This window comes from Gavialis gangeticus, unplaced genomic scaffold (assembly GCF_001723915.1).
Source record: "Gavialis gangeticus isolate Ggan-Ray unplaced genomic scaffold, GavGan_comp1, whole genome shotgun sequence".
NCBI classification, from domain to species: domain Eukaryota; kingdom Metazoa; phylum Chordata; order Crocodylia; family Gavialidae; genus Gavialis; species Gavialis gangeticus.
This window is the reverse complement of record NW_017729000.1, coordinates 5440330-5464808: the sequence shown is the minus strand read 5'-3', so window position 1 is coordinate 5464808 and position 24479 is coordinate 5440330. Positions and strand designations below refer to the sequence as shown.

The 24479-nt window shown below is 61.8% G+C and overlaps 3 protein-coding genes across 4 annotated transcripts in view; 2 read left to right on the top strand and 1 right to left on the bottom strand.

The window, feature by feature from the left end:
• The first annotated feature begins 58 nt into the window (after window positions 1-58).
• LOC109289763 (cationic amino acid transporter 2-like) lies at window positions 59-6393 on the top strand. Its single transcript, XM_019505964.1, is given in 11 exon segments — window positions 59-434; window positions 915-1070; window positions 1490-1658; window positions 3135-3271; window positions 3535-3757; window positions 4109-4245; window positions 4728-4836; window positions 5175-5317; window positions 5452-5618; window positions 5815-5923; window positions 6224-6393. Coding segments are annotated over 11 exon segments (1842 nt in total). The 3' UTR covers window positions 6340-6393.
• Window positions 6394-6773: 380 nt separating this feature from the next.
• LOC109290093 (platelet-derived growth factor receptor-like protein) lies at window positions 6774-10881 on the top strand. Its single transcript, XM_019506480.1, has 6 exons — window positions 6774-7034; window positions 7772-8099; window positions 8855-9006; window positions 9195-9488; window positions 10316-10455; window positions 10669-10881. Exons 1-6 carry the CDS (start codon window positions 6980-6982, stop codon window positions 10879-10881), a joined length of 1182 nt encoding a protein of 393 aa, XP_019362025.1. The 5' UTR covers window positions 6774-6979.
• Window positions 10882-13155: 2274 nt separating this feature from the next.
• CCDC69 (coiled-coil domain containing 69) overlaps window positions 13156-24479 on the bottom strand; it is a 23823-nt gene continuing 12499 nt past the window's right edge. The window contains exons 2-9 of one of the 2 annotated variants that reach the window (XM_019506114.1): window positions 17873-17942; window positions 17578-17738; window positions 16713-16788; window positions 16272-16345; window positions 15915-16016; window positions 15323-15442; window positions 14858-14955; window positions 13156-13861 (exon numbers count right to left, since the gene is read on the bottom strand). In XM_019506114.1, coding sequence (XP_019361659.1) covers window positions 13693-13861; window positions 14858-14955; window positions 15323-15442; window positions 15915-16016; window positions 16272-16345; window positions 16713-16788; window positions 17578-17738; window positions 17873-17942 — 870 coding nt within the window. In that variant the 3' untranslated portion in view covers window positions 13156-13692. Of the gene's footprint in view, window positions 13862-14857; window positions 14956-15322; window positions 15443-15914; window positions 16017-16271; window positions 16346-16712; window positions 16789-17577; window positions 17739-17872; window positions 17946-24479 lie in introns of both variants that reach the window. The other variant, XM_019506113.1, reaches the window with a different exon arrangement.

The window sequence follows — 24479 nt, the reverse complement described above, 5'->3', positions numbered from 1 at the left end:
CTGGGGCAACCGCCTGGCATGCAGCTGTCCCCCCTCCCCAGCATTTCCTGTCTTCCAGATGCCGGCCTGGGCAGCCCTGAGGTCCATCTTCCAGATGCTTTCCCGGAGGAAGCCGATTGCCCCCGGCAGCTCCGAGGGATCTGCCCTCCGCCGATGCCTCTCCACCCTGGACCTCGTGGCGCTGGGGGTGGGCAGCACGCTGGGGGCCGGGGTGTATGTCCTGGCAGGGGAAGTGGCCAAAGCCAGCTCGGGGCCCAGCATCATCATCTCATTCCTGATCGCAGCCCTGGTCTCCGTCCTGGCCGGGCTGTGCTACGCGGAGTTCGGGGCCCACGTGCCGCTGACCGGCTCGGCGTATCTCTACAGCTACGTGACGGTGGGCGAGCTGTGGGCATTCGTGACCGGGTGGAACCTATTGCTGTCCTATGTCATCGGTACCAGACCCCCCCCCAAAATAATCACAATTTTTTTGCTTTTAAAATAAATTCACATCTCTTCCCCCCCCCAGTTCCTTGGGAAGCTTGGATCACAGCCAGCAGGAAAGTTGGCTATCTGCGGGTATCCAATCCACGGGACGTGCTGGTAGCCTTTGAGTGCAGAATATAGGTGGGGGGAGTCCGAAATGTGAGGCAAGGGGAAAACCAGCTCCTTTTCAACATGCTGGAAATGAGGCCCAATTCTGACCCAGCACACTTCTTCAGAAGAGCTTTTTTGCAGCCGGCGCTAGCAGAAGACGGGGCGGAGGAGTGAGGGAAGGAGACGGGCAGTCTGCGATGGGGGGACGGACGGGACAAGTCAGAGAAGCAGGAGGAGGGAGCGTGGAGAGAGCGGGTTGCCGTGCCTTGCGTTCGTGTCGGGGCAGGAGGGCCGGCCGCCACGTGCCACCAGCTTTGCTCACCGCTGCCTCTCCCCAGGGACCTCCAGCGTCGCCAGGGCCTGGAGCGCCACGTTCGATGAGCTCCTCGGTAAGAAGATGGGGAGATTTTTTGGCACCTACCTGGCCATGGGTTCTCCCGGGCTGGCCAAATACCCGGACGTCTTTGCCGTCTGCCTCATTGCTGTGCTGTCAGGTACAGAGCTTGCAGCTGTCTTCACCCGATGCATTGCTTTTGGGATGCTGGACTTGCTTTTAGAGCCCTGCAGCCTCCTGCCCTCCTCTGCGCCGCCCCAGAGAGAGCCTCCCCAACCTCTCGGGGGATGCCCAGCCCTGGCCTGCACCCCCTCTGCTATGCTGGGGCAAGACCTGACTGCAGAGGTGTAGCATTGCATGCTGGAGGCAAGGAGAAATCTCCCCGTCCAAGGCCACTTGCATCGTCCAAGTCAATGCAAGGAGCATCGCAAGCTCCCTGCACCCTGCGGGCCTTGCACGAAGCACTTAAAGGGAATCTCTTGAGCTCAGGTGCCCCAAAATGAAAAGTGTGCACGCTTGCTCACCCCTTCCCCCATGGTACCAGCCAGCCTTCCCCGCTGTTTCGCTTGGGGTCCCCAGGGCTCCTCTCCTTTGGCGTGAAAGAGTCCACCACGGTCAACAAAGCCTTCACCGCCGTGAACGTGCTTGTCCTGGCGTTTGTGACGGTGAGCGGCTTCGTCAAGGGGGACGCGAGGAACTGGCGGCTGAGCGTGGACGACCTGAGGAGGATGGCAGTCCACGCAGCCAGGTGAGGCCCCGTGCCCTGCTCTTTATTCCCCGCTGGACAAGTTGCTTTCTCGAGGAACATCCATCCCCTGATCCAACTGCTTTCAATATCCCGTCTGCCTTCTCACCAGCCGTGCCAGTCGCGTTCCCCGGCACCCCGAAGCCTGCTCAGAGCGACCTCCCAGCTCTGGGCGTGCCATGAAGCCCCTCTCCGCAGGGTGCTGGGGAGGGGGCTATGAACAGCACTGGGTGGGAAGCGTTGATTAGGTGGCTCTGATGGCCCTCGCTGCCCAAATCCAAGCCGGTGGAGGTGCAGTTATTAGTGGGAGCCCAGGCTGGTCTATCTAGACAGCTCCGCCGTAGGGAGCTCTCGACTAGCAGGACGCATCGGGGCTGGCAGGGAGCAGACCTGCACACCCAGCGAGGGCAGGTAAAGGCACAGCACGACCTGCAGCAGCTGAGGCACAAGGCATCACCTCCTCCACCCTGCCCTAAGGACGTGAGCTGGGAGAGAGCAGCAGGAGAGCATAAAAAGATACGGGAATCTCAGCGAGCCTGGTTGCATCCCCTTGGGCCGCTTGGAAGTATCCTGCCCCCCCGCTCGGGCAACTCGTTACCTGAACACCGTGTCAGTCCACTGCCATAGCTCACGGTGGCCTGTCTACCCTGGACCCCACCGCTGGCTGCCCGGGGGAAGCCGGGGAATAGAGTTGTAGGCTACAAGCTGTCTGAAGCATTCATAGACACCCCCCGAGTTAGCTGCCTTGCATCGAATTCACCGCCGCCGCCAATCGATGTGGCTGCTTATTTCTCCGCTTTGAGCCCAGGCCCCGGGCATCGTCACGGGGCCGGAGGAGAAAACGGCTGCGTGCGCTTGGATGTGGTGTCAGCTTGCGACTATGATTTCTCTTGCCAGCCGTGCAGCGGGGGTGACGCCAGCAGAGGCAGGGCTCCCCTTGGGGCACGGAGCGCAGCATGCAAGTCTCCTCCTGGGGCTCAGGGAGGTTCAGGCCGTGGCTGGAGGTGCGATGCAAGCAAGGACCCTGGCCGCTTTCTGTTTTGCGGGCTCTGAGGAAAGCAGCCAGGCTAGTACGGGGGGGGCAGGCTGACAACTGCATGGCTCCGAGCCGGGGCCTGGTAGGCATGCCAAATCCGTCTGAAGAAACAGCGCCCGCTGCAACATTGCACCAACTTGGCAGAGCTGATTAAAATAGGGAGCGGCCTGAGAAAAAGTGAAGCGGGCTCTCCTTGTGTCCGTGTCTCTGAGCAGGCAGGAGGGGCTCCCTGCAAGGTGGGAGCCCAGGGAAGGTCTCTCTCCATAGCACGAGGAAGGGCAGGGCTGACGGCCTGTTTGAACAGCTAAGGGATGTCACCAAGGTTGTACAGGGAGTCGGTAGCAGGGGATTGAACCTGTCCTTCCCAAGGCCTGGCAGATGGGAGTGAGACAGGGCGAAGGGGGGCCCCCAGGCTGACTCCCGCTCCCTCCTTCTGCCCATAGTAACCAGTCCTTGGCAAGCAATGGGACATCCGCGTTTGGGGTTGGGGGCTTCATGCCCTTTGAGTTCAGCGGGACGCTAGCCGGAGCCGCCACCTGCTTCTATGCATTCGTTGGGTTTGATTGTATTGCCACCACGGGTAAGTGAGAAGCGGGGGGCGTATGCGAGCGCCAGCCCCAGTTACACACAGGGACGCTGCCCCGAGCTGCCGAAGGCATCCTAGTAAATGCCAGGCTTAGCATCCAGGAGCTCTGGGCTGGACCTGCTCAGTCCCAGCCCAGTCCGAGTCTTTTGCTGCATTTGGGAAGGTGGTGAGGGTCCGGAGTGGGGGCGGTGGTGCTGCGGCGGCCGTGGGACCATGTGAAATGCCCACGTTTAACCAGCCAGGCTTGTGTTTCCCAGGGGAGGAAGTGAAGCACCCGCAGAAATCCATCCCGCTGGCCATCGTCGTCTCCCTCCTGGTCTGCTTCCTGGCGTACTTCGGGGTCTCGGCCGCCCTGACGCTCATGATGCCCTATCACCTCTTGGACCCCCTGAGCCCCCTGCCAGCGGCTTTTGAATACGTGGGCTGGAGCGCGGCCAAGTACGCGGTGGCCGTGGGCTCCCTGTGTGCCCTGACCACCAGGTGAGGAGGCCATTTCAGGGAGGGGATTTCTGCTGCTTCCCTCCGACTCACTCGCACGCCATGGGCACGCTCAGCTTTCTGGCTGGCTATCAAGACCCCTGTCCTGGGGTCTCAGAAAAGAGGTCATCCAACTGAGGGTCAGGGAAGGCCGTGTCAGACGGTGCATCCCGGGTCTGCAGTGATTTCAATGGCAGCCCCTGGGGGAAAGACCGAGCTCCGTGACGCAGCTAGGGTCAAAATAGCGTGGCAAGGGTCAAAGGCCTGGCCCAACACACAGCACAGCTCAGCCAGAGAAAGGGGACGAGCGGAGGAAGGCAGGCGGCTCATGTCCCTGTCCCTCCTCCTCCGCAGCCTGCTGGGCTCCATGTTCCCCATGCCACGCATCCTGTTTGCCATGGCCAGAGACGGGCTCCTTTTCAAACCTCTGGCCAAAGTCAGCAGCCGCCAGAGCCCTGTGGTCGCCACCCTGGTGTCGGGGGCAGTGGCAGGTAGGTGGGTCTTGCAGCAGCGAATGCCACGGGCTCCCCAAAGCCATCGTTCCCACAAAGCCGCCTCTCGCCAGGAAGGTCTGTGCAGCAAACCGGACGGGGGTCCAAACCAGGGTGAACCGTGGTGAGCCGCAGTTAGAGCCGAGGGCGCCGGGGACCCCCAGCTTAGGGCTGCGTGGCTTATACAGGCTGAGACGAACTTTGTCTTTCCAAATCGTGGGGGTCTTCCCAGCGGCCAGCGCTATCACCAACGCAACCGGGCCTCCGGGCTCGTGGTCTTCCCCACGCGGTGTCCCAGGCCAGTGGGGACTGTGGTGGTGGCCCCAAAGACAGGAGACCTGTCCTCCAGTGACTCTAAGGAGAGACCGCCGAGGCCTCTTTGGCCGGCAGAGGTGCGTCCTAAGGTCCGAGCCCCGGGCAGACACGAGATCCCTGCGGGCCTGATTCGGTGGCTGGAAGCTCACCCTGCCTTGTGTCCGCAGCTGTGATGGCCTTCCTCTTTGACCTGAAAACCCTGGTGGACATGATGTCCGTCGGCACGCTGCTGGCTTACACCCTGGTCGCTGTCTGCATCCTCCTCCTCAGGTAAAAGCCGTGGAGCAGCCCTGGCCGGAGAAGTGGGGCAGCTGTGCCCCGCGCCCCAGCAGGTCTTGGCTTGCTAGACTGGGGTGCAGCGTGGCTTTCAGCGCCGCAAGGAGCAGCCTTGCTTCTCCTGGGTCCCCTTGCTCGGGAAGGGGTCCTACAGCACGTCGGCCAGGGCTGCGGCCTGGGGGCAGTGCGGCCAGGCCTTCCCAGTCCCATGCAAAACGGACGAGGTGCCCCCCGCATCTCCCCGCGGGGTGATGGGAGAGCGGGTCGCGGTGTCCATGCAGGAGGCTGAGAGAGAAGCGCAGCCCTCACCCGTCCTGGCCTGGCGCCTCTTTGCACAGGTACCAGCCTGCATCTGACTCGCGGGACCCCCCAGATGCCAAGGGGGTGGCCAGAAAGCTGCAGCTGGACTTGCTCCGCCGTCCACCCGTGCATCCAACTCCGCGCTCCTACAGCCTGGTGTCCTGTGCCGTGACACTCATCGGTACACGCTCGAGTCCCTTTCCTTGCTGCTTCCCGGGGTGCTGTGCTGGAGCTGGAGGGAGGCTCGGTTTGGGGGTGAGGGACTCCCTGGCCATCAGCCGGCTCCTGAAAGTGTCTGCGTGGTCCTCTCCCCAGCACTGCTGGTGTGCGTGGCGAGCGCCGTGACCGTGGCTGGGCGGCAGTGCCTGGTCTCTGGGGAAGCCTGGTGCATCGCTGGTCTGGTTCTCCCTCTCCTGGGGATTTTGGGGGGGTCCCTCGTCATCTGGAGGCAGCCTCAGAGCAAGAGGCAGACATCCTTCCAGGTGAGCCGGAGGCCTGGCAGCTCTCGGGGCCGTGTCCGCGCAGGGGGAGGAAACGCGGCGTCCTGTTCTCGTTGACTGCACTAGGGTCCCTGTGGCTGCCGCCCCTCTGTCTTCCCGCACCCCGAGCGCTTGTTGCCCCCTGTCTCCGTCCCTCCCGATCCCTGGTGCTCTGAAAGCCCCCGTGCGTTTGCCCCAGGTTCCCTGCCTGCCCTTCCTGCCTCTGCTCAGCCTCCTCGCCAACAGCTACCTGATGGGCCAGCTGGGCACGGACACCTGGCTGGGGTACGCGGTGTGGATGGCGATCGGTAAGCCTCGTTTCAAGGGGCTTTGAGGACCGAGGGGGTTGCGGGCTGTCCGCGTCCGGTCCCTAACCCCGGTGGCACTGCGGCACAAAACATCGTGGCCTGGTCGTGATAGACGCCCTCCACGCGCTGCTGCGTAGCTCTGCAAGACAGACACCCCCTCGCCCGCTCCCCGCACGGCCACCGCGTACTTGTCTGTCCTCCGGGGAGGCTTTCCGCGTGGGTCGAGGAGACGCAGGGAAGAGGGAGGACGTGGGGCGCTGGGAGGACAAAGCCACCCATCGCTGCTCTGCGCGTTCCCAGGTTTCCTCATCTACTTCAGCTACGGCATCCGTCACAGCGCCGAGGGACGCGAGGCAGAGCCAGAAAGCGCAGCCGGCCACGCAGCGGATGAGACGAGGAGGAAAAACCGAGTCTAGCAAGGCCGTGGCTTGGGGCGATGGAGTCGACCCCAGGCCGCGGGGTCTCTGTAGGTGCAGAGCCCTGATAAACCCACTGCTGATTTTTCTCTAGTTTCATTGTTTCCTAGTTGTCAGGGGCTGGAAGGGACCCTACAGACCGTCGCTGTAGATGTGAGTACCGGCCCTACGGGACCCGCCTGGGGGGTCCTTGGAGCCCACGCTGCTTGGAGCAGGGAGAACAGCCAGGCGCAGGGCTCGTCGTCTCTGGGTTTCACCGCCTTTTCCCTCGGCACATCCTGGGGCCGCCCCCCCTCGGCCCCCTGCCCTCTCCATCCCATGCCTGGTCCGGGCTTGGACGAGAAATGCAGGAGGTGGGAGCTGTTGTTTTAAGCCCGGCGCGTGCTTGTCGGAGCCAGGCGCTGAATAGCGCCATTCACCTCCCGGCAGGGACCTGGGCCCCGTAGCAGGCGGGTGTGAAAGGGATTTTGTTTAAAGAGGAAAGGAGGCGAGCCTCAGCGTTGCTTTGAAATCTGCCCCTTCGCCTCCCGCGCCCCAGCCCCTCATTTGCCTCCCCTCGAAGCCCGGCTCGGCCCTGGGAGGGAGCCGAGAGCGTGGCACTCGCTGCCCCGAGCGTGGCAGGCCACCCCGCAGTGCCACCATGACCCCCAGGGCGCTGGCCGTGCTGGGCTGCCTCCTCTTCCTCCTCCTCTGGGGTAAGTCTGGCAGCTCCTGCGCTGCCCCCAAACCGGGGGATTTCTTCTCCCTCCTAGCACGGGGCTTCTGCGTCCCATGCCACGAGGGGCTCGGCAGCATGGAGGAAACACAAGCCCTGCTAGCCCCTGACCTAGGCATCGGGAGCCGACTTCTTCCCCCAAGAGCCTGGCTGGAGTTTGCCAATGGGCCCCAGCTCCATGGGGTGGTGGGATGGGCAGCATTGCAAAAAGCCTATACCAGCCCCTTCCCGGAGACCCTCTGGCAGCCGCGGACTGTCCGCCCCCGAGTGCCTGGTCTCAGCCAGGTGCTCCCCACACCTGGGAGCAGCCGGGGAGGGGAGATGGGGAGCGACATCTGCTATGCCCATGGCTGCTGAGCAGAGCGCAGGCGAGGCCAAGGACCTCCATCCTCCTGAGCAGGACGGTCGCCCAGCCGCGGCCGCTGCAATGGGGGGCTGGGTGCGAACACACAACACAACCGTGCAAAGGCTGCTCACAGCCAGCCCCGGGTCCAGCGTCAGGTGCCCTCCCCTGCTACTGCTGCTGTGGAGCAGCGGGGAGTGCCCACATCTGTCACCTCCATCAGGCAGGCGCGGGCAGCACCCATGGGCTCCATGCCCGGGGTCCAACGCCTGCCCTGCCACTGAAAGTCCTGTGCAAGGGGAGGCCAGGACAGGGGCACGTAGACCCTCCGGCCCCCTGCCTGGGGTATCCCTGACTTTCGTCTGTCCCCCCAGCGGAGGGTCAGGAGAAGGTGCAGCGCCCCCAAGCCCCGGAGAAGAAGGCCACGAGAGAGTCCAAACCCCGGGTTGCCCAGGGCATGGGCAGGAAGGCCAAACTGGTGGCACCCAATACCCTGCCCCCCATGAATGCCACAACTGCCCCCGGCGCGGGGAAGCCACCAGCCTCCATCCTGAGCCAGGTGGTGGCACGGGGGCAGTTCCAAAAGGTGCCCGAGTCCCTGGCACTGCGAGCGGGGGACGCGCTGGAGCTGCGGTGCCGGGGCCGGGCGGTGCGGTGGAGGTACCCTGCCCACCTGCAAGATGATGAGGAAGGGCGGCTCAGGTATGTGGCCCTGGCCCTAGCCCCAGGGTCGGTACGGGGGGAGAAGGGGCTGCTTGGGGTCTGGGACCCGGGTGCAAAAGCCCTGTCCAGGGAGCTTTGAGGAAGTGCACGGGGAGAGGCAGCCTGAAGGTGTGCATGTGCACACACACAGGGATGCCCCAGCCGTGGGCAGATCTAGGAGTTTGCAAAGGCGGGTGTGGAGGGTGAGGTACAACATGACACCTGTTTGTCTCCTAGAAGCACAGGGCTGGATGATTCGGTTTACCATTGAAGCAAAAACCAGATATAGCCGCATTGCAAGGCATTAAAAACCAGCCTGTGGGGCTGCCAGGTAGGAGCGGGGAAGGGACAGCAGCAGGGCAGATAGCTGGGTCGGCGGGACGTTGGGAGCACTAGAAAGGGGACAGGGTCGTTAAGGCCTGTGGCACGGAGAGCTCAGAAGGGATCGGGTAGATGACAAGGAGCCATGAAGATAGCTGCCGCTACGGCCAGGCACTTGGTTTGGGTGGAGCAGGATTGAAAAGGGGTACGAGTGCAGCAATGCACCCCTGGATCTGCCCCTCTCTGCCAGAGCCGTCAGAAAGCAGGAGGTCCCTTGCCCCCGCGCGGGTAGAGAGCCAGGCCACGGTGCATCTCGGCTGCAAGCGTCCAAGGTCCTTTCCACGCAGCCAGGGGCCGGGGAGCCTGCCAGCATCGCAGCGGCCCGGCCAAGCCCCTCTATCCCCAGGCACACCGAGCAGGCCCCTCTCTTCCAGGGTCAAGCACTATGCAAAGTTCAGCCAGCTGCTGGTGGTGAATGCCACGGCCGCCGACACGGGTGAGTACAGCTGCTGGTCCCTCCAGTGCCAGGACAGCCCATGCCAGGAGGGCGAGGACAGGATGGGCAAGACCTTTGTCTTCTTCGCAGGTCAGGGGTCCACAGGGGGATGCCAGGGGGAGCCCATGGGCTTGCTCGGATGGGTGTGTGGGTCCTGCCACCCTCGGCAGCAGTGAGCTGTGACGACGCAGAGCGCCGGGTGCTTGTGTCGCGCTGCAGCTGGATGGGGGCTTCCCCTTCTCACGCCAGGACTTGATGGGTCCTCCGTGCCCCCCCAGACCCCCAGGAGCTGTTTGTCCCCACGGAGGATTACTATGAGGTGGTCCAGCTGCGCACGAACCGCCCCACGCTCCTGCCCTGCCAGGTGACCAGCCCACTGGCCCGCGTGACGCTGCACCGCGAGTTCCCCCCCGAGGAGGTGCCCGTGGACGGTCGGGACATCTCTTACGACGTCCGGCGCGGCTTCACCATCCACCGCTCCCGGCCCTCCTATGCCGGCTCGCTCTTCTGCATGGCCAGCCTGGGTGGCGTGCGGCAGATCTCCACCAAGTACATGCTGGTCTACATCAACTGTGAGTGGCACCCACCCGCCGGGGTCCCAGCGAGCCCCGCGGCCCCTTGCCAGACCCTGCTCTGGCTTGGCTGTGAAGTCCTCCACATCTGGCCATGCCAGCATCACTAGGCCCAGCTCAGCTCCCTTGTCGAGGCAGCGGTGCCATGCAGGTGGGCACAAGATTTGCCCAGGGCAGCGCGAGAACGTAAGAATAAGACCATTAGAGGTGCCACGGACAGGGTCAGGCCCTCGGTCCATCCTGCCCGTGTCACGCTCATGCCCTTGGGCTGCTTCTGGACAGCTGTTCTCCCAGCCAGCCGAGGTAGAGTCGTGTTATCTGTGTGCACTTGGCCATCCAAGCCCTGGGGCCAGGGCATGGCACTCCCCGGGCAGGCAGGCAGCCCCTGTGGTCACAGAGCACAGGTCCTGGCCATGGCAGCTCTCCCACCCTCCCCCACGCAGGCCCACCTATGATGCCCAGAGGCACGGGTGGCTCATGCCAAGAGCTCAGAAACCTCCCAGGGCCCTGGCTGGAGGCTCTGCTCCTCTGCTCAGGGTCCAGCTGATGGCTGAGCTTGGGGCCGGGGAGGAATTTGTGCCCCCAGATCAGCCTGGCATGGGCTGGGGGGTGTTTTCCCTTTCTCTGGTCCTAGGATCCTCTCCCACAGAAGGGCAGGGTGTACCCCCACTGGGTCCAGTCTGGGTGCTTTGCAGTGATGGCAGAGGAGTGGCTGGAGGGGATGGTATTTAGCACCTGGGAACACAAAGGACTGGCCTTAGGGGTCCAGCCTCTCTCCAGGGGGTTCTGCCCTGTTGAACCTCACTCCTTCCTTCTGGCCTTTGCAGACCCTTCCTCTGCCCCCAAGCCCACGGTGCGGGCATCGGGCACCTCCGTGCGGGTGGGGGAGAACTTCAACGTGACCTGCACGGTGCTTGGAGAGCCGGAAGTGGCTGTGGCCTTCACCTGGGAGTACCCGGGGCAGAAGGTAGGGCAGCTGGCCAGGGCTTTGTATCTCCAGAGCCCCTCTTCACTCCAGCCGGGATCCAGGGGGCCACTGCTGCAGAGACAGAGACCCCCAAACCTGCGGTGAAGGGCTTGCTGTGCAGACCTTTGCAAGGTCGGAGCCAGGACTAGCATGCCAGCCTACGAAACCCTTGGCTCCCTAACCCCTGGCCCCCTGAACTCCCTTGCTTCCTAGATGGGCAGGCCGCCCTACGTGCGGGAGCGCACGGACCTGGTGCGCCGCGGCGGGCAGGTGCGGCAGGAGTCCAAGAGCACCCTGTACATGGACGAGGCACGGGACGTGGATGCCGGGCTGTACACCTGCCGCGCCGAGAACCTGGAGGGCAGCGCCAGCACCGCTACCCGTGTCCGCGTGCTCCCGGCCCCACGGGGCGGGCGGCCTGGCTAGCCTGGGGGCTTGCGGTAATACCTCCCCGGTGGCTGCAAGGCAGGCTGGGGGGGCTCTCTGCCCTTGCTGGCTCTGCCTCTGCATTTGCTTATTAAAATCACTGGCTTTAAACAGGAGAGAGCTGGTCATCTCCCAGCACACGGGGGGCACCAAGGGTGCAGTGAGACTGCCCTTGAGATGATGACTGCAGCCGGATCCTCCAGCACCAGGGGCTATGCAGAGCTCAGCCCCTGCTGTATGCCCAGCTGGGGAAACCCAGCTCTGTGAGGGGCAGGGAGCTGGACAGATGCTCCAGGAAAGGGGTGCGGTGGGAGGATGCACCCAGGCAGCCGCGTGATGACCGTACCGTGCTGCAGCAGCTCGGACAGCAACCTCACCATCCATGCAAAACACTGACGTTGCATTGGCTTGGTAATGTCCTGCAGACTTGTATTCTCACAGCCCGGAGCACGTGCACACACGCACACACGCATGCACGCATACACACACATGCACACACTATCCCTGGGGGAAGCTCTGCAGCTGTTAGTGGTGCAGCAGCCTCCCCACTCAGGCTCTCCCTGAAGGATGGGCATGGAAAGTGCATCTCATAGTGTGGTGCCAGTCCCCCGCCAAGACGGAGGCCTTGCCCAGCCCCTGCCACGTCTCTTCTGCACAGCGTCATCCCATCCTATCCCCGCCTGACAGCAGCACCCGGGAACCTGATGCCGGCCATCGGACAAGAGCAGGGCAGAGGGCATCAAGCCTGGCAGAGATTAATCAATAGCCCCTGCGGTTCTCCGGCCAGGAGCAGCAGGGTGGCAGAGCATGGAGTGATGCTGCTTTATACACGTGGCGTGTACAAATGCCCAATGAGATCAACTCCAGGGAGGCCCCAGGTCTGGGGCCCCCCGTCACTATGCCACGGCCTTGGGATGGGAGGCTGGACCTGCTTCTTGCGCCCTCTTCTGCCTGTTGTAATGCCAGGTTCGGTCTGGCAGTGTTATTCGATCGCGTCAACACATGCAAGAAGGGAATCAGATCTCCAGCGCTGGGCTTTGGCCTGCTCTCCTGCCCCCACCCCCCAAGAAGCTGGGCTGCAAGCAGAAAGGACAGGACGGGGCAGTCAGGTCACCTTGCCTGATCTGATTTTATTCGCCCCACACCACGCTTATGGCTGGGGGGTTTGCTAGCGGCTCAGGTTTTTGGGGATCCTGATCCCTTCAGTCACAGGCTGAGCGGCTCAGGGCGTGCAGCCGCCAACACGCTGCTGGTGAAGGCTGAAGCCTGGGGAAGGGCGAGGGGAGCTGCTCGTTTTATGTACGGCTACATGCAAGCTCAGAGTCCCTCTGGGCCCCTGGCGTGTCAGAGGCAGAGGAGGAAGTGAAGGAGGAACAAAGACCGAATGCGGATAGCCATTCTTTAACTCCCATGAAAACACCTAGCAGTTCCCAGGCACCAAAAACTATCGCTTCACTGCAAAAAGAAAAAGAGCAGCTTCTTTAGGAAATAAACAGGCAAAATACTCCTTAAAGTGACTTCCCAAGCTGCCCAGGGCTTTCCAGCAGGTCGGCTGGGCCCCAGCCCTCCCCTGCTCCTGCCTCCTAGCACAGAAAGGGAGAGACCCAAGCCGTGCTGGGGCACAGGGGAGAAGGTCCTTGCCCTCTCGTGCCGTCCATCATGGGCCCCCCGGGTGAGGTGGGAGTGCAGTGCTGCCTACTCATCCCACCACGTATGGGGGACAGCAACCCTCCTAGGTGCAAACCTGTAGAGAACCAGGCTCTGGGCCGTCCGGGGGCTGCTCCAAAGCAGGCTCATGGCTCAAGCACCTGCCCCCTCCTGCAGAGCTTCGAGCCCCAGTTGCGGCAGGACACGATGCCAGTACATCTCCCTCTGTGGCTGGTCCTTGCAAGAGCTCAGCCCTCACCCCCGCACGCCTGAAGCCGCCACGGAGCTTGTGGCTACGTCCCTGGCTGCTGGGGGGAGCAGGAGAGGTCCAGCAAGGAGGGATGGGGTGGAGCAGGGGAGCGAGTCTCCTTCCCCAGGAAGATGGGGGAGATGCACGGCATCCTGTGGGCTTGCGGAGAACGCCCGCCAAGGCTTCCAGGGACATGGGGAGCAAAGTGCACGGGGAGGGGAAGCCGCTGGGCAGCGAAGGAGCTGGATTTTCACACACACAGAGCCGCTCTGTGCCAGGCTGCAGGCCAAGGGTCTCAACAGGGGATAAAGAAGGGGCCAATGCAGCTCTGAGGCAGAGGGAGCTTTCAAGCAGCCTGCACCTGGCGCTCTGCCCCGTGAACGGGCACCACCCAGCCTCAGCCCAGGCCCTGGCTTCTGGGAGCAAAAGGAGGGGAGCCAAGCCTCCCTTTTGTCATCCACTCCCCATGCTCCTGCCACAGGGCCTCGTGGCACCAGCCGACAGGACAGTTGGGCCCTGTGGATGCAGAGAGAGATGGACATGAGCCAGGGTCAGACCCGAAGGCACTTGGACCCAGAGCCTCCCAGTTCAGATCCACCTCTGGTTCCATGTTCACCGACTGATGAAACCCAGCCTGGGTCCCCTTCCCAGACCTGCGGCTTTGCTGCCCCGTTTCCTTCTGGTGCTGGGAGCCAGCGGCTCCATTTAGGCACGCTGGTAACCCCGAGGCTTGTCAGTACACGAGGGGCCCGTGGCTTCCCCCAAGGTCCGAGCCAGGAAGGGGGCACAGAGGAGATGGGCAAAGTCCATAAGCAATGTCCTACAAAGGGCTCCCCCATCACTGCAGGATGACAATCCCCCTCAGAGGCTCCAAGCCCCCCGTAGCAGCCAGGGGACAGTCACAGGGGCCACTGCTACGTGGCTATAAGGGGTGCCTCGGCCACAGGCAGTGGGAAGGTGGGGGGTGCATCGCCATTGAGGACGCGGTACAGCAGCTCCTCCTTTTCCCGGTGCACCTGCTCCCGCAGCTGCGACTCCTTCTCCAGCGCACCCCGCGTGGCCAGCAGCTCCTCCGACAGCTGCCTGCAAGGGGACAACAGGGGTAGGGAGGTAGGGGATGGAGCAGGGAGGGCCAAGGCAGAGATGGGCTCCCCCCGTGCCCGGGTAGTGATCCTCAAGCAGGGCGATGCGGCACCCTAGGGTGCCTGGAGGGCCTTTTGAGGGGACCACGAGATGCCATGCAGCGTTAGCACTGGGGAGGTGGGCAGACAGGATTCACAAACTAAACCCAGAGGTTTCAAACAGTCATAGGCTTGCCCAGTTCTTTGCAACAGAAGAACTGCGCTAGTATTTCTCCGTCATCAAAAAAGCAAGTGAAAACTAAAGAGCTGGTATCTTCCAAGGGGTCTTGAGTCTAATGGGTGGCGGTGGGCAGCTCATGTCAAAAAGACTGAGAACCACTGACTTAGGGGCTGGTTCTTGTCCCTGCATTGACCTCTGTGCAGTGCCTGGACCTTGAATGGACTTGTGGTCTCAGAGCCACATGCATCCTACGTACTTTTGCATGCATGCCCGCCAGATACACACACATCTCCCCCAGAGCCACTATTGTGCATGTACATACACCCAGGCACACATCCCCCAGAGCCAGGGTGCTCCAGAGTGTGCCACGCACACTCGTGCTCCCCAGAGCCAGCATCATGCATGTACCTACACCCACTTCCCCAAGCCAAGGGGTGCTCTATAAGTATATACACCCCTACCTGTGCACCACACACACACACACACACACACACACACGAGCCATGATCATGCATGTACCTGCACACACTTCCGCGAGCCAAGGCGTGCTCTATACGTGCATATACCCCTATCTGTGCACCACATACATGCACACACAGGCTCAGCCAGTGCTTCCCCACGTGGTACAGTGGCACCCAAGCACCTCTCCGGCCAGGCAGTGCCCGTGGTACCCCATGCTAGGAATAGCACCCCCCCACAGCACACTGCCAGCCCATGGAGCCTGGGGGCGGTAAGAAAGGGGGATGGTGGGAGCACCGGCTTGGGGAGAGCAGTTACCTGGTCATGATCAAGTGTTTCTCCGTCCGAACTTGCAGGTCCTCATTCTCCTGCTGCAGGGCTTTCACCTTCTCTTCCAGCTGCAGGTTCCTTTCCACCTAGAATAAGCCACACGGGGTTGGGAAAGGGGGATCTGGCAGCTGGGAGCCCCTTTGAGGGGCTAACGAGGCCAGGTCCAACCTCCGCCCTAAAGTGGATCTGTGACAAATGCAGGCTCTGTGTGTGCTTGGTGGTGCGTGGCAGCATCTGCTGCATGCCAGCCAGGGGCCAGGGCTGCAGCCTCAGCTTATTAGTGTAACCCTCTCCGTGTTGGCTCAGCCCCCTGCCTGCATGTGCTGGAGCCAGGGCTCCAGGTAGGACTCTCAGAGCCAGGGGACGCGTGCTTAGAGACAGCGGCGTGCGCACCGCCGGTGGGGGACCTTCCGGTCCACCCCAGCAGCCCTGCCAAGCAGCCATTGGACCCACCACAGCCTCCAGGGTCAGCAGCTTCTTGTCCAGGTGGTGGATGCGCTCGTTCTTCATCTCGATGACGAAGTGCAGGCTCTCCAGCTCCTGCTCCCAGAACTGGCTGGGGATCCCGTAATCCTGGGAAGGGGAGAGAGGGGGCATGCAAAACTCTGCCTCCGACGCCAGGGTGGCCTGTGCATGGCCCTGGCTTGAGTCCCATCCTTGCATGGAGGCTTGGGAGGACAAAAGCCAGAGATGATCTTTACACCGTGTGCTCCCTGCCGTGCACTCCTACCCCACACGCACTTGTGCCCACAGTGGAGCTGGCCACGCCAATGCAAGAGCCCAGGGTCACCTGCATAACCTGTGCCTTCCCAGTCTACTCACTAAAGCCCTGCTTGTTTCCAACAGGCTCCCAGCTCCCCAGGCATGAAGGGCATGGGGAACCCCACTGTTTGCCCTCACATTGGTACCAAAGCCCTGATCCCCCCAGGCTCAGAGGCTGCCGCTTGCCCTAGCACGAGGCCGACAGCTTTGCCCGAGGTCAGCGGTATGCAAAGGGCTGTGGAAATGCAGTCCCGAGACCCCCAATCCTCTCGCTCTCATGCACCTGCAAGTGTTTCTTGTAGTCTTGGCTCAAGATAGACTCCTCCACCCGCTTCATTCTCTCCTGGAAGGATTTCAGCTGGGAGTTCAGCTTCCCGATCGTCTCCTAGGGCAGGAGGGAAGGGCAGAGGTGGGGGCAATTAGGAGCTCTGAATCGGAGCCACCTCTAAGCCAGCCCCCAGACCCTGCTGCCTTAAGTCTGCTTCCGAGCCATCCCTCATGCAGAAAGGAGATGCAGGCAGCAGCCCCATAGCAGAGCAAATAAAGGCATGGGTCCCTGCACAGCTTTCATGCTTCCCTTGCTCTGAGCAGGTCCACAGGCTACGAGAGGGGAGGGCAGGCAGAAGCCACGGGCCAGCACCTGTAAGGACGCCTGGGTCTGCTGGTAGGATTCGGTCAGGAGCAGCTTCTCCCGGTCGTACGTCTGCTGCAGGTCTGCAGGGAACAACACGGACAGTCAGGGGAGAGGCGACTGCGAGGGGTGCCTCGCGGATAGCATTGCCAGCAGGGCACTAGGCTGTGCCCAGGGGCCCTGCAGTGTCCTGGAGCTGGGAGATCCCTGAAAAACCAGGGTGCAGACAGCAGGCTGATGGCTGCGAGGGGACAGGGGGGAGATGCCATTGCCCAGCACAACAGGACAGCTGTCTGACAGCATGCCAGATGCAGGCGGGCGGTGGTAGGGGCACAATAGGCCATGGTCCTATGCACACCGTGTGTCCCGTGCCCTGCTGATGGGCAAGAAGAGCACCAGGCCGAGGTGGCCCCAGGGACGGGAGAGAGCCATCCCCATGCAGACCCCTACCTCGGAGGGCTTCAGCATGCTGCCGCTTCAGTGCATCCAGCTGCTGCTCATGCTCCACATCGCTCTGCCCTGGCACCTAGAAAGCAAGTGAACAACCAGTCCTGCATGCCCACCTGAGCTGGCTCTCCTCATCTCCAGACCTCTGTGGGGCACAGTGCCCCTGCCCCACACTGCCCAGACCTGAGCAAGTCCCAAGCTCCAGGGTGCTCAGAGGCCGGCTCCAGTCTCCTCGGGCTGGGTAGATGTCTCAGGCATCGCATGCCTTGTGTGCCTAGCACGCTCTCACGCTCCCTGCCACCCCGGCTCTGCAGGCTGAGCAGACCAGACAGTTCACTCAGGCCCTCCTGGATGCATGCAAGGAAGCCCCAGCCCCTAGGGCCGCCTGGGTCCATGTTTCCCCCCACCCCATGAGGGCTCTGGGGAACCATGCAGATGGTGGCCAAGGGGCTCTCTGTCTGGTTCTCCAGGGGATGATAAAGGAGCCAGCCTGGCCCAAACTGAACCCCATCCAAAACATCTCCATTCCCCTTTCCCCCGCCCCGCATCAGGCCCCAAAGCAAAGCACTGTGGATAAGGACACGTGCTAACGTCAGAGCTGCAAGCACAGACACAGGACTGGCGGATGATCCCTGGGGCACCCCAGAAACCCCCCTGCACGCAGCAGCTGAAGGCACCTGCTCCATCCTCGGTGGCCAGGGGGAGCAGGCAGGTTGCCATCCCTGCAGGACTGGGGCTATTGAGTGATGGGCTGGTGCCTGGTCCTGCCCTGTTCTCCCTCTGAGCCATCGTGCAGGGCTAATGCCATGGCTGGTAGCACCGAGACATGGGACAGGGGCTCTTGGCCCATGGGGAGCTTGGGTCCCACCTGGCTCCCGACACCTTGGGTCAGCCTCTCAGCCTGGGTGGCCGCCTTCCCCCTCCATCTCTTGCCGTCTTCCCGCTGGCCCCGCGGGAGCTTTGCCGCCAGACTCCTCTGCTGCTCCAGCAGCGCCGCCTTCTCCTTCTGCGCATCCTCAGGCAGGGGGGCTGCAAGTTAAATGCAAGCAGCTGAAATGCCAGGGGCTGGTTTGGCAGGGGGGGGGGGGATGGAGGGGGCAAGGACTCTTCTCCACCCTGTCCCAAGTCCAAGGGCGAGTCCTTAGCAGCCGCCTGCGCCTCACCCTTTGCTCTCTTTGAGGCCGTCAGCTCCTGGGACGCTGCTCCCTTTGCCCGGGGAGATTTCGGCTGTCTCTGCTGGGAATGAAAAGAGCTGGAGTCATGCAAGGGGAGGACAGTGGTAGAGGGGAGGCCTGGGGCCAAAGGACGGGTTCAGAGAGGTCCCAAGGACAGTGCGACGTCATGGCATTAACAGGGCGCAGGCTGCTATCCCACCTCTGCTTCTGCTTGCACAGGGGTCCCTTCCCCGGCGCGGTCACAACTGCTCGGACTGGAAGCTCTCAGGCCTGGGCATTCGTACGGTCCCCTGAAAACCCCAGAAGCACCCCTCCACCCTACTCCCCAAAACCTGGGGCAGCCCAAGGTGGGCTGGGAAGCGAGGGTGCTTGTGTGCCGTTACCCCGACATGCAGCGATCCCCCCCTCCACCCCTGCTACAGAGGACGGACCCTGGGCCCTCCCAGCGGGCACGAGAGGCTGGACCACACACACCTGCTTGCATTACTGCTGCACTTGGATGCACTCGCCCTCCTGCCTGGCTGCGGCGCTGGGCTTACGAGCGCTTGGCACCGAAGGCAAAAGAAAGACCCACGCGTGCATCCTTCCCTGCTCGCATGCACGCAGCCCAGGCCTCCCCCTACACACCTCCCCAGGCAGGCTGGAGGATGTGCCTCATCCCAGCACTGGCATGGCGGGGGACAGGACCAGCGGGATGCACGACTCTACCCTGGCATAACCAGGTGTCCCCATAACCCCATCTCCCCACCACCCAGCACCATTGCCCCAGGGCCTCTTGCTGGCCAGTCCCCAGGACTGGGCCGTGGGTGCAGCTCGGAGCACGACGCCTGCAAACGCTGCACCTCTGCTGCTGCTTTTTATAGCCAGGCTGGGAGCCCAGGAATAGCTGAAGCTGGAGGCCGGAGCCTGGCAGGCCTGAGAAAAGAAAAATAAGAATAAATCAAGGGCGAGTGCCGGGCCCAGCCAGCTCCTCAAACTAATCTGGCACCAGTGCAGACAGTGACATCAGGAGCAGAGGAATGCTTTGTTTTAGCATTGCCGGCCTCCCCCCCCAGGCCGGCGGGAAGGGCTCTCACTGTCCATCCCTGCACCTTTATATAGCTCAGGCGGAGGAGCTCACTCGGGGACGTGGGCTCAGCGGGTCATGTTCCAGTTCCCGGCTGCTCCGGGTTAGCCGCTGGCAAGATGTATTTTTAGGTGTCGGAGGAGGAGCAGGGGTGTCTCGCCTTCACTGCAGCCCCCCTGGGGGCCCGATGGCATGGATGTGGGGTGCTCAAGTGTCCACCCGTGGAAGCGGCAGAAGGCTTGAGCCCCATGGTGCTGAGGGAATGAGCACTGCAGCTGCTGTTTGCTTCCCCTTGCTCCCAAGCCCAGCTCAGCTAGTTTGCAGCCTCCCCCAAATTCACACCCGCTCCCCGCTGTGTCCGCTCCGAGTCAGGCTGGTGGAGCCCCGACGTATGAGAGGACAGCGGGGCGATTTACCACCTGCACCAAATGGCATTGCTGAAAGCAGAGCTCACCCCAGCTGAGGGTCTGCCGGCATCGGGCATGACATCTCCTAGAGCAGAGCGGCCCCTGGCACCACTGTGCCCTCAGCCCCGAGGCCAGCTTCTGCGACAGGGAGAGCAGAGGACCGAGAGCTGCACCGATGCTGCGTCAGCTAGGGAAAGCTGGTGTTCAGGGCTTTGCCGTGACACGGCTAGGGACACTCCTGACAGGCGACGGGAAGGACTCGCTGTATAAAGAGCCTGGAGCATCCTTGGACCACTGTGACGTGCCCAAAGGTTTGGCCACGAGGGCCCAGGCAGACACGGAGCCCGGCGTGCTAGGCGCTGTACACAGGCCAGCAAAAAGGCGATGTGCGCACGCTCAGCATCTGTATTGCTTTGAACCAGACTTGGGCAAACTGAGGCACGGGGGGCCAGCTGCTGTGCGGGACGTGCGGCAGATTAAGTAGGGAGCAGGCAACAGAGTGGCAGACTGGATGGGGAGCAGAAAGCAGAGCAGCAGATCAGGCAGGGGAAGGGGATCGGAGTAGCACTCGGGTAGGTTTCGGGGCTCATTTGTGGCAGCCTGCCCAAAAGGTTGCCCCCCACCACCCCACTGTTTTAAATAGCCTTTCACGCCCCTGCACCTTCAGACAGATTCCTCTTCCAGGGCAGGACATCCCAGTCAACTCGGAGAGGGAGCAGGCAGTTAGTCAGCAAGGAAAGCATATACCAGTAAATAACCCAGAGCTGGTTTTTAAACATGCGATTACAGGGAAACCGCAGTCATCCGAACCGCGAACTGCAGAACAGAGGCCCTGCGAAGCTGCCCCCTGCGGCTCCCACCCCCAGTTGCCTTGCGGGGCACAGGGGCAGATCTGGGAGGGTTGGAATCGGGCCGGTCCTGCCTTGAGCAGGGGGCTGGAGGGGACGGCCTCGTGAGGTCCCGTCCAGCTTGACTTTCCTACAAACTGGGAACGAACGAGTGCCAGGCAAGGAGGATGTGCTAAGCCGGGAACAAAGCCCCCGGTAGAAGCGCTGGCGCTGCCCTGAAGAGTAAACAGTTCCCGGAGCCGGCGGGCCAGGATTGCATGCCAACGCAAGTCCAGGCACTGGGTGGGGAGATTGCAGAGGGCTCTTATCCGTGGTTTAAAACCAAGAGGGACCATTAAATCATTGGCTCTAGCCTCCTGTATAACCCATTGCACCTGGCAGTCCCCACAGATCTTCCCACAGGAGACCTGGGGCAGGTGCGAGAGCACGCAGGCCTGGAAAAGGGGCAGCCGCAGTCACAGGAGGCTTGCTGGGCTGCTTTGGGACAGGCAATTGCTCCTTTGGGGCCGGGCGATGACAAGTCTCCTCTTAGATCTCTCTCTCCATGCCTCAGTTTCCCCCCACATCAGGTCTGGTCATGCTCAGGCAGCCCCCGCCGACTCCCCCCTGCAGCTGCAGACCTCCTGTACAAGGGGCTCATAGCCAAGGACATGCCAGCCTGGACCTCCTTGGCTGACCCTGGGCAAGACGCTTAGTTTTAGCAACGAGGGAACCTCCCGCCCGACGCTCGCAGCTCCTGCACCGGGTTCCTGGTGCTGTGCCGAGTCCGGCCGCGAGCGCTCGGCGCTTCTACTCTGGAAGTGTCCGACCCGTCCTGCACAGGCCAGCAGGCTCCCTGCCACCACCGCATACCGAATGCGAGACGGAGCCAAGTCCCAGCCGAAGCAGCAGCACAAAGACTAATAAAGCCTGTCCAGAGCCCACGCCGGGGGCCGGCATCCTTCTGGACAGCCCTAGAAGGAGTTTGCAACCAGGCTGCTCATCTGAAAGAGAGCGAGAGAGGAGGAAAGGGAGGCTGCCCTTTGCCGCACCTCTCCCGTGAGCCCGAGTGTGCATCGAGGGGGTCGGGGCTGCCCTGGCCTCGCAGAAGGAGCTGGAGACCTGTGCCAGGGCAGTGCTGCATTCGGGCACCGGCTGCCTTGCAACCTGGAGAGCCCCACGTGGGAACAGAGAGAGCCCGCAGGAGCCAGCACAGAGGGGACGGCTCCCAGCTCCGCTCCGAGGGGAGCGAGGGACCGTGCTGACCCGGAGACTACCAGAGCCAGAGCTACGTGGGGTCTCCTAAAACTGTCTCTAGGCCTCACCCTGTGCCAAAGGCTCCCGCGTCTCTGTGATGATTGCCAGGGCTGCTCTGAGCACAGGGGGACTGTGAAAAAGTGACATTTTTCTATGCGGAAGACTGTTTTCTTAGGGGCCAGGCTGGGACAGGGAAACGAGCTCCCACCACAGCAAGGACCACCCTGGCCTTCCCCGTCTCCGCTCCAAGGGCAGGGCACAGGGCAGGGCTGGCACAAAAGGAGAGTTGAACCCTCTCTCTCGTGTGCACCCCTCCACTCCCTGCAGAGCCGAGCAGGGAGCCACTGACTTGCCCACGCAGACCAGACGCACATCCACGCACCGCTGGATGATGCTCAGATCCCAGGGGAGGCGTGCAGGCGCCCAGGGTTTATCAGAGGCCACGGGCGGGTGTCAGATTGGCTGGCATTGCCACGGCCTGAGTACAAGCAATGGTTTGCTGCTGCTGCAAAAGGACACAGGACAGGATCCGGGCCTGCCTGCACTGCCGCGTGGCTTTGGGTCTCCTGCTCTGCTCAGCTCAGCACAAGCCGGCACGTGGGACAAAGGGGCCCAGCCCAGCACGCTTGGGTCAACGGGGTCTTGTCTTCACCGACAACATCTGCTCTCTCGGGAGACTTCCAGCTGCTGCTCTCATTTCTGCACGGACCAGAGGCTGCTCATCCTTCAGACCTCGGTACCCAGAGCCTCTCTTTCCCCTGTGGGCATCTACAACCTGGAAGCAGGTCTGTTAGTCACATCTGGACACTGCTGGGCAAGACCTAAAAACCCCATCCTCGGCTTGACTACAAACCGAATGCCGGGGCCGACTCTTTGCGTTCAGCAGCCATGTTCGGGATGCCCTTCCCCGGCCAGAGCAGACGGGCCCCCGGGAAAGGAGAGGAACGTTGCTTTGCTTTATTCTTCCTGCCTTTCAGTTGCCCGGTGAATTCTGCGCCCGTCTCATCTACCCCCCGAGCCCTTTCTGCACCGAGTAGTGCTGCACACAAGTCAGGGGACCCGTTTCCCATGCAGAGAAGTAGCTTCCACGGAGTTCGATGGGCACCGTTTGGACGGGACTGTGCTTTTAGCAGACTCAGCAGCAGCACACATCGGGATGGCTCAATCCAGGCCGCGCGATCTCCGATGGACAGTCCTGGGTGGTGCCTCTGCACTAGCTGCCTGGTAGCTGATCCCAAACCAGGGATCTTGTGCACTGCACAGGGTAAAAAGACCTTGGAGATTACAGCAGGATTGGAAGGAGTAGTTCATAGGTGCAAACATGCTCTCTCTGGTTCCTGGAGCATCTCCTGAGGACTGTGAAGGTCTTTCCAAAGAGAGTATGGGTCCAGTGGTCCATGTGAAGGGCAGAGAGCTCTGTCCAGCTGCAGCTGCACGTAGAGCTGGGTAACAGGGCTGCCCAGCTGGTGTTTGCCTCAAGGCAAAGGATTTTGGGCAGCTCGATGCAATTCGTTAGCCATTGCCAAGTGATGAGAGCCAGCGGGCAGCAAAAGAACCGAAATGCTTCCCCGTCCTCTGTGATCGTTATTGCCATTCTTCCCACCCACCTGCAGGGAACTCCCAAACGTTTGAAGCTCAATCCTAGGGTGTTAGCAAGTCGTCCTGGAGAGGAAAAAAAAACCCCACAGCAACTTGGCGAGAAAAGCAGGTTGAAAAATGAAGTGCCGACTGAACTCTGGTACTTAAGCAGGGAGATTCGTTCGAGCGGTGGTCATCAGCTAGCAGGTGCTGGGGATGTGGGCTTTGGGGAGCCTTCGCTACTCAGCATAGGTCACTCGCGTCTCTTCTCTCACTGCACCAGGGCTGCAAGGATGGCAGCTGGAGCTGTATTGCAAAGGCATCTTGGCACTTCTCCTGCTTGGAGGCAAGATGAAATGCAAGCTGTGTCACCGAGCAAGGGGATGCCAGCGCTGATCAAGTCACAGGCCAGGCAGACCTTATGTTGTCCTCCAAGCTCTGCTCTGGGCTCCTGCGCTCAGCACCAGCTCCGCTCTGCTCCGTTTCTTAGAAGAGCAAGAGGCCAGCCCAGGCCCTGCCCTGGTAAAAACCGACAGCACGAGATAGGACCCCTGCTCCGACCCCGGGTCATGCCTAGGAAGACGTGCAGACTCCAAGGGCACGCAGAGGGCAATTCCTCCACCTTCCCTGTGCAACAAGGAAGGTATCGCTGTGGTCACACACATTCCCCGTAGAGACATAGCACCCGCTGGGACCAAGGAGCCCTGCCAGCACCGAGAAGGCACGAACAGGGAATGGGATCATCTCTCATGCATGTTCCTCATATGCAAGCCCAAATAATTCTTCTTCCACTGCCTTCCCACCCAGCAGGTTTCTCCCTCCTGCACTCACTCCCTCTCAGACCTCGTATCCTTGCAATTCAGAGATTTTGAGGCCAGAAGCGGCTGTTCTGAGTGCTGAAGTCTGACCGCTGGACAGAGGTTGCAGAATCTCAAGCCTCCAGCCCATAAATTCCAGTAGCCCAAATCCAGGGGCTAGGGCATTTCTTTGAGAAAGACCTCCGAGCTCGAGTTAGAGGTGACCCACCAAGATTATACCACCGTCCCCGACTTTGTACAGCTCTGGTATTTGGAGCTGGGCTGTTCTCAGTGGGGGCAGATGATGAACAAGGAGCAATGGGCTCAAGCTGCAGCAAGGGAAATTGAGGTTGGATATTAGGGAAAACTCTCTCACGAGGAGGGTGGTGAAACACTGGAACAAGTTACGCAGAGCTTGGAGGTTTTTAAGGCCTGGCTAGACAAAGCCTTGGCTGGGATGATGTAGTTGGGGCTGGTCTTGCTTGCAGCAGGGGTTGGACTAAACGTCACCTCCTGAGGTCTTTCCAATCCTCCTTTTCTATGACTTACTAGGGTTGGCCCATCCCAGAAAGATGACAGGCATCACCAAATGACTGATTCCATCTTAAGTCAAGGCAGTGGCTTGGTGCCCATGCCGGCTGTATATCTCATCCAGCATCTCTA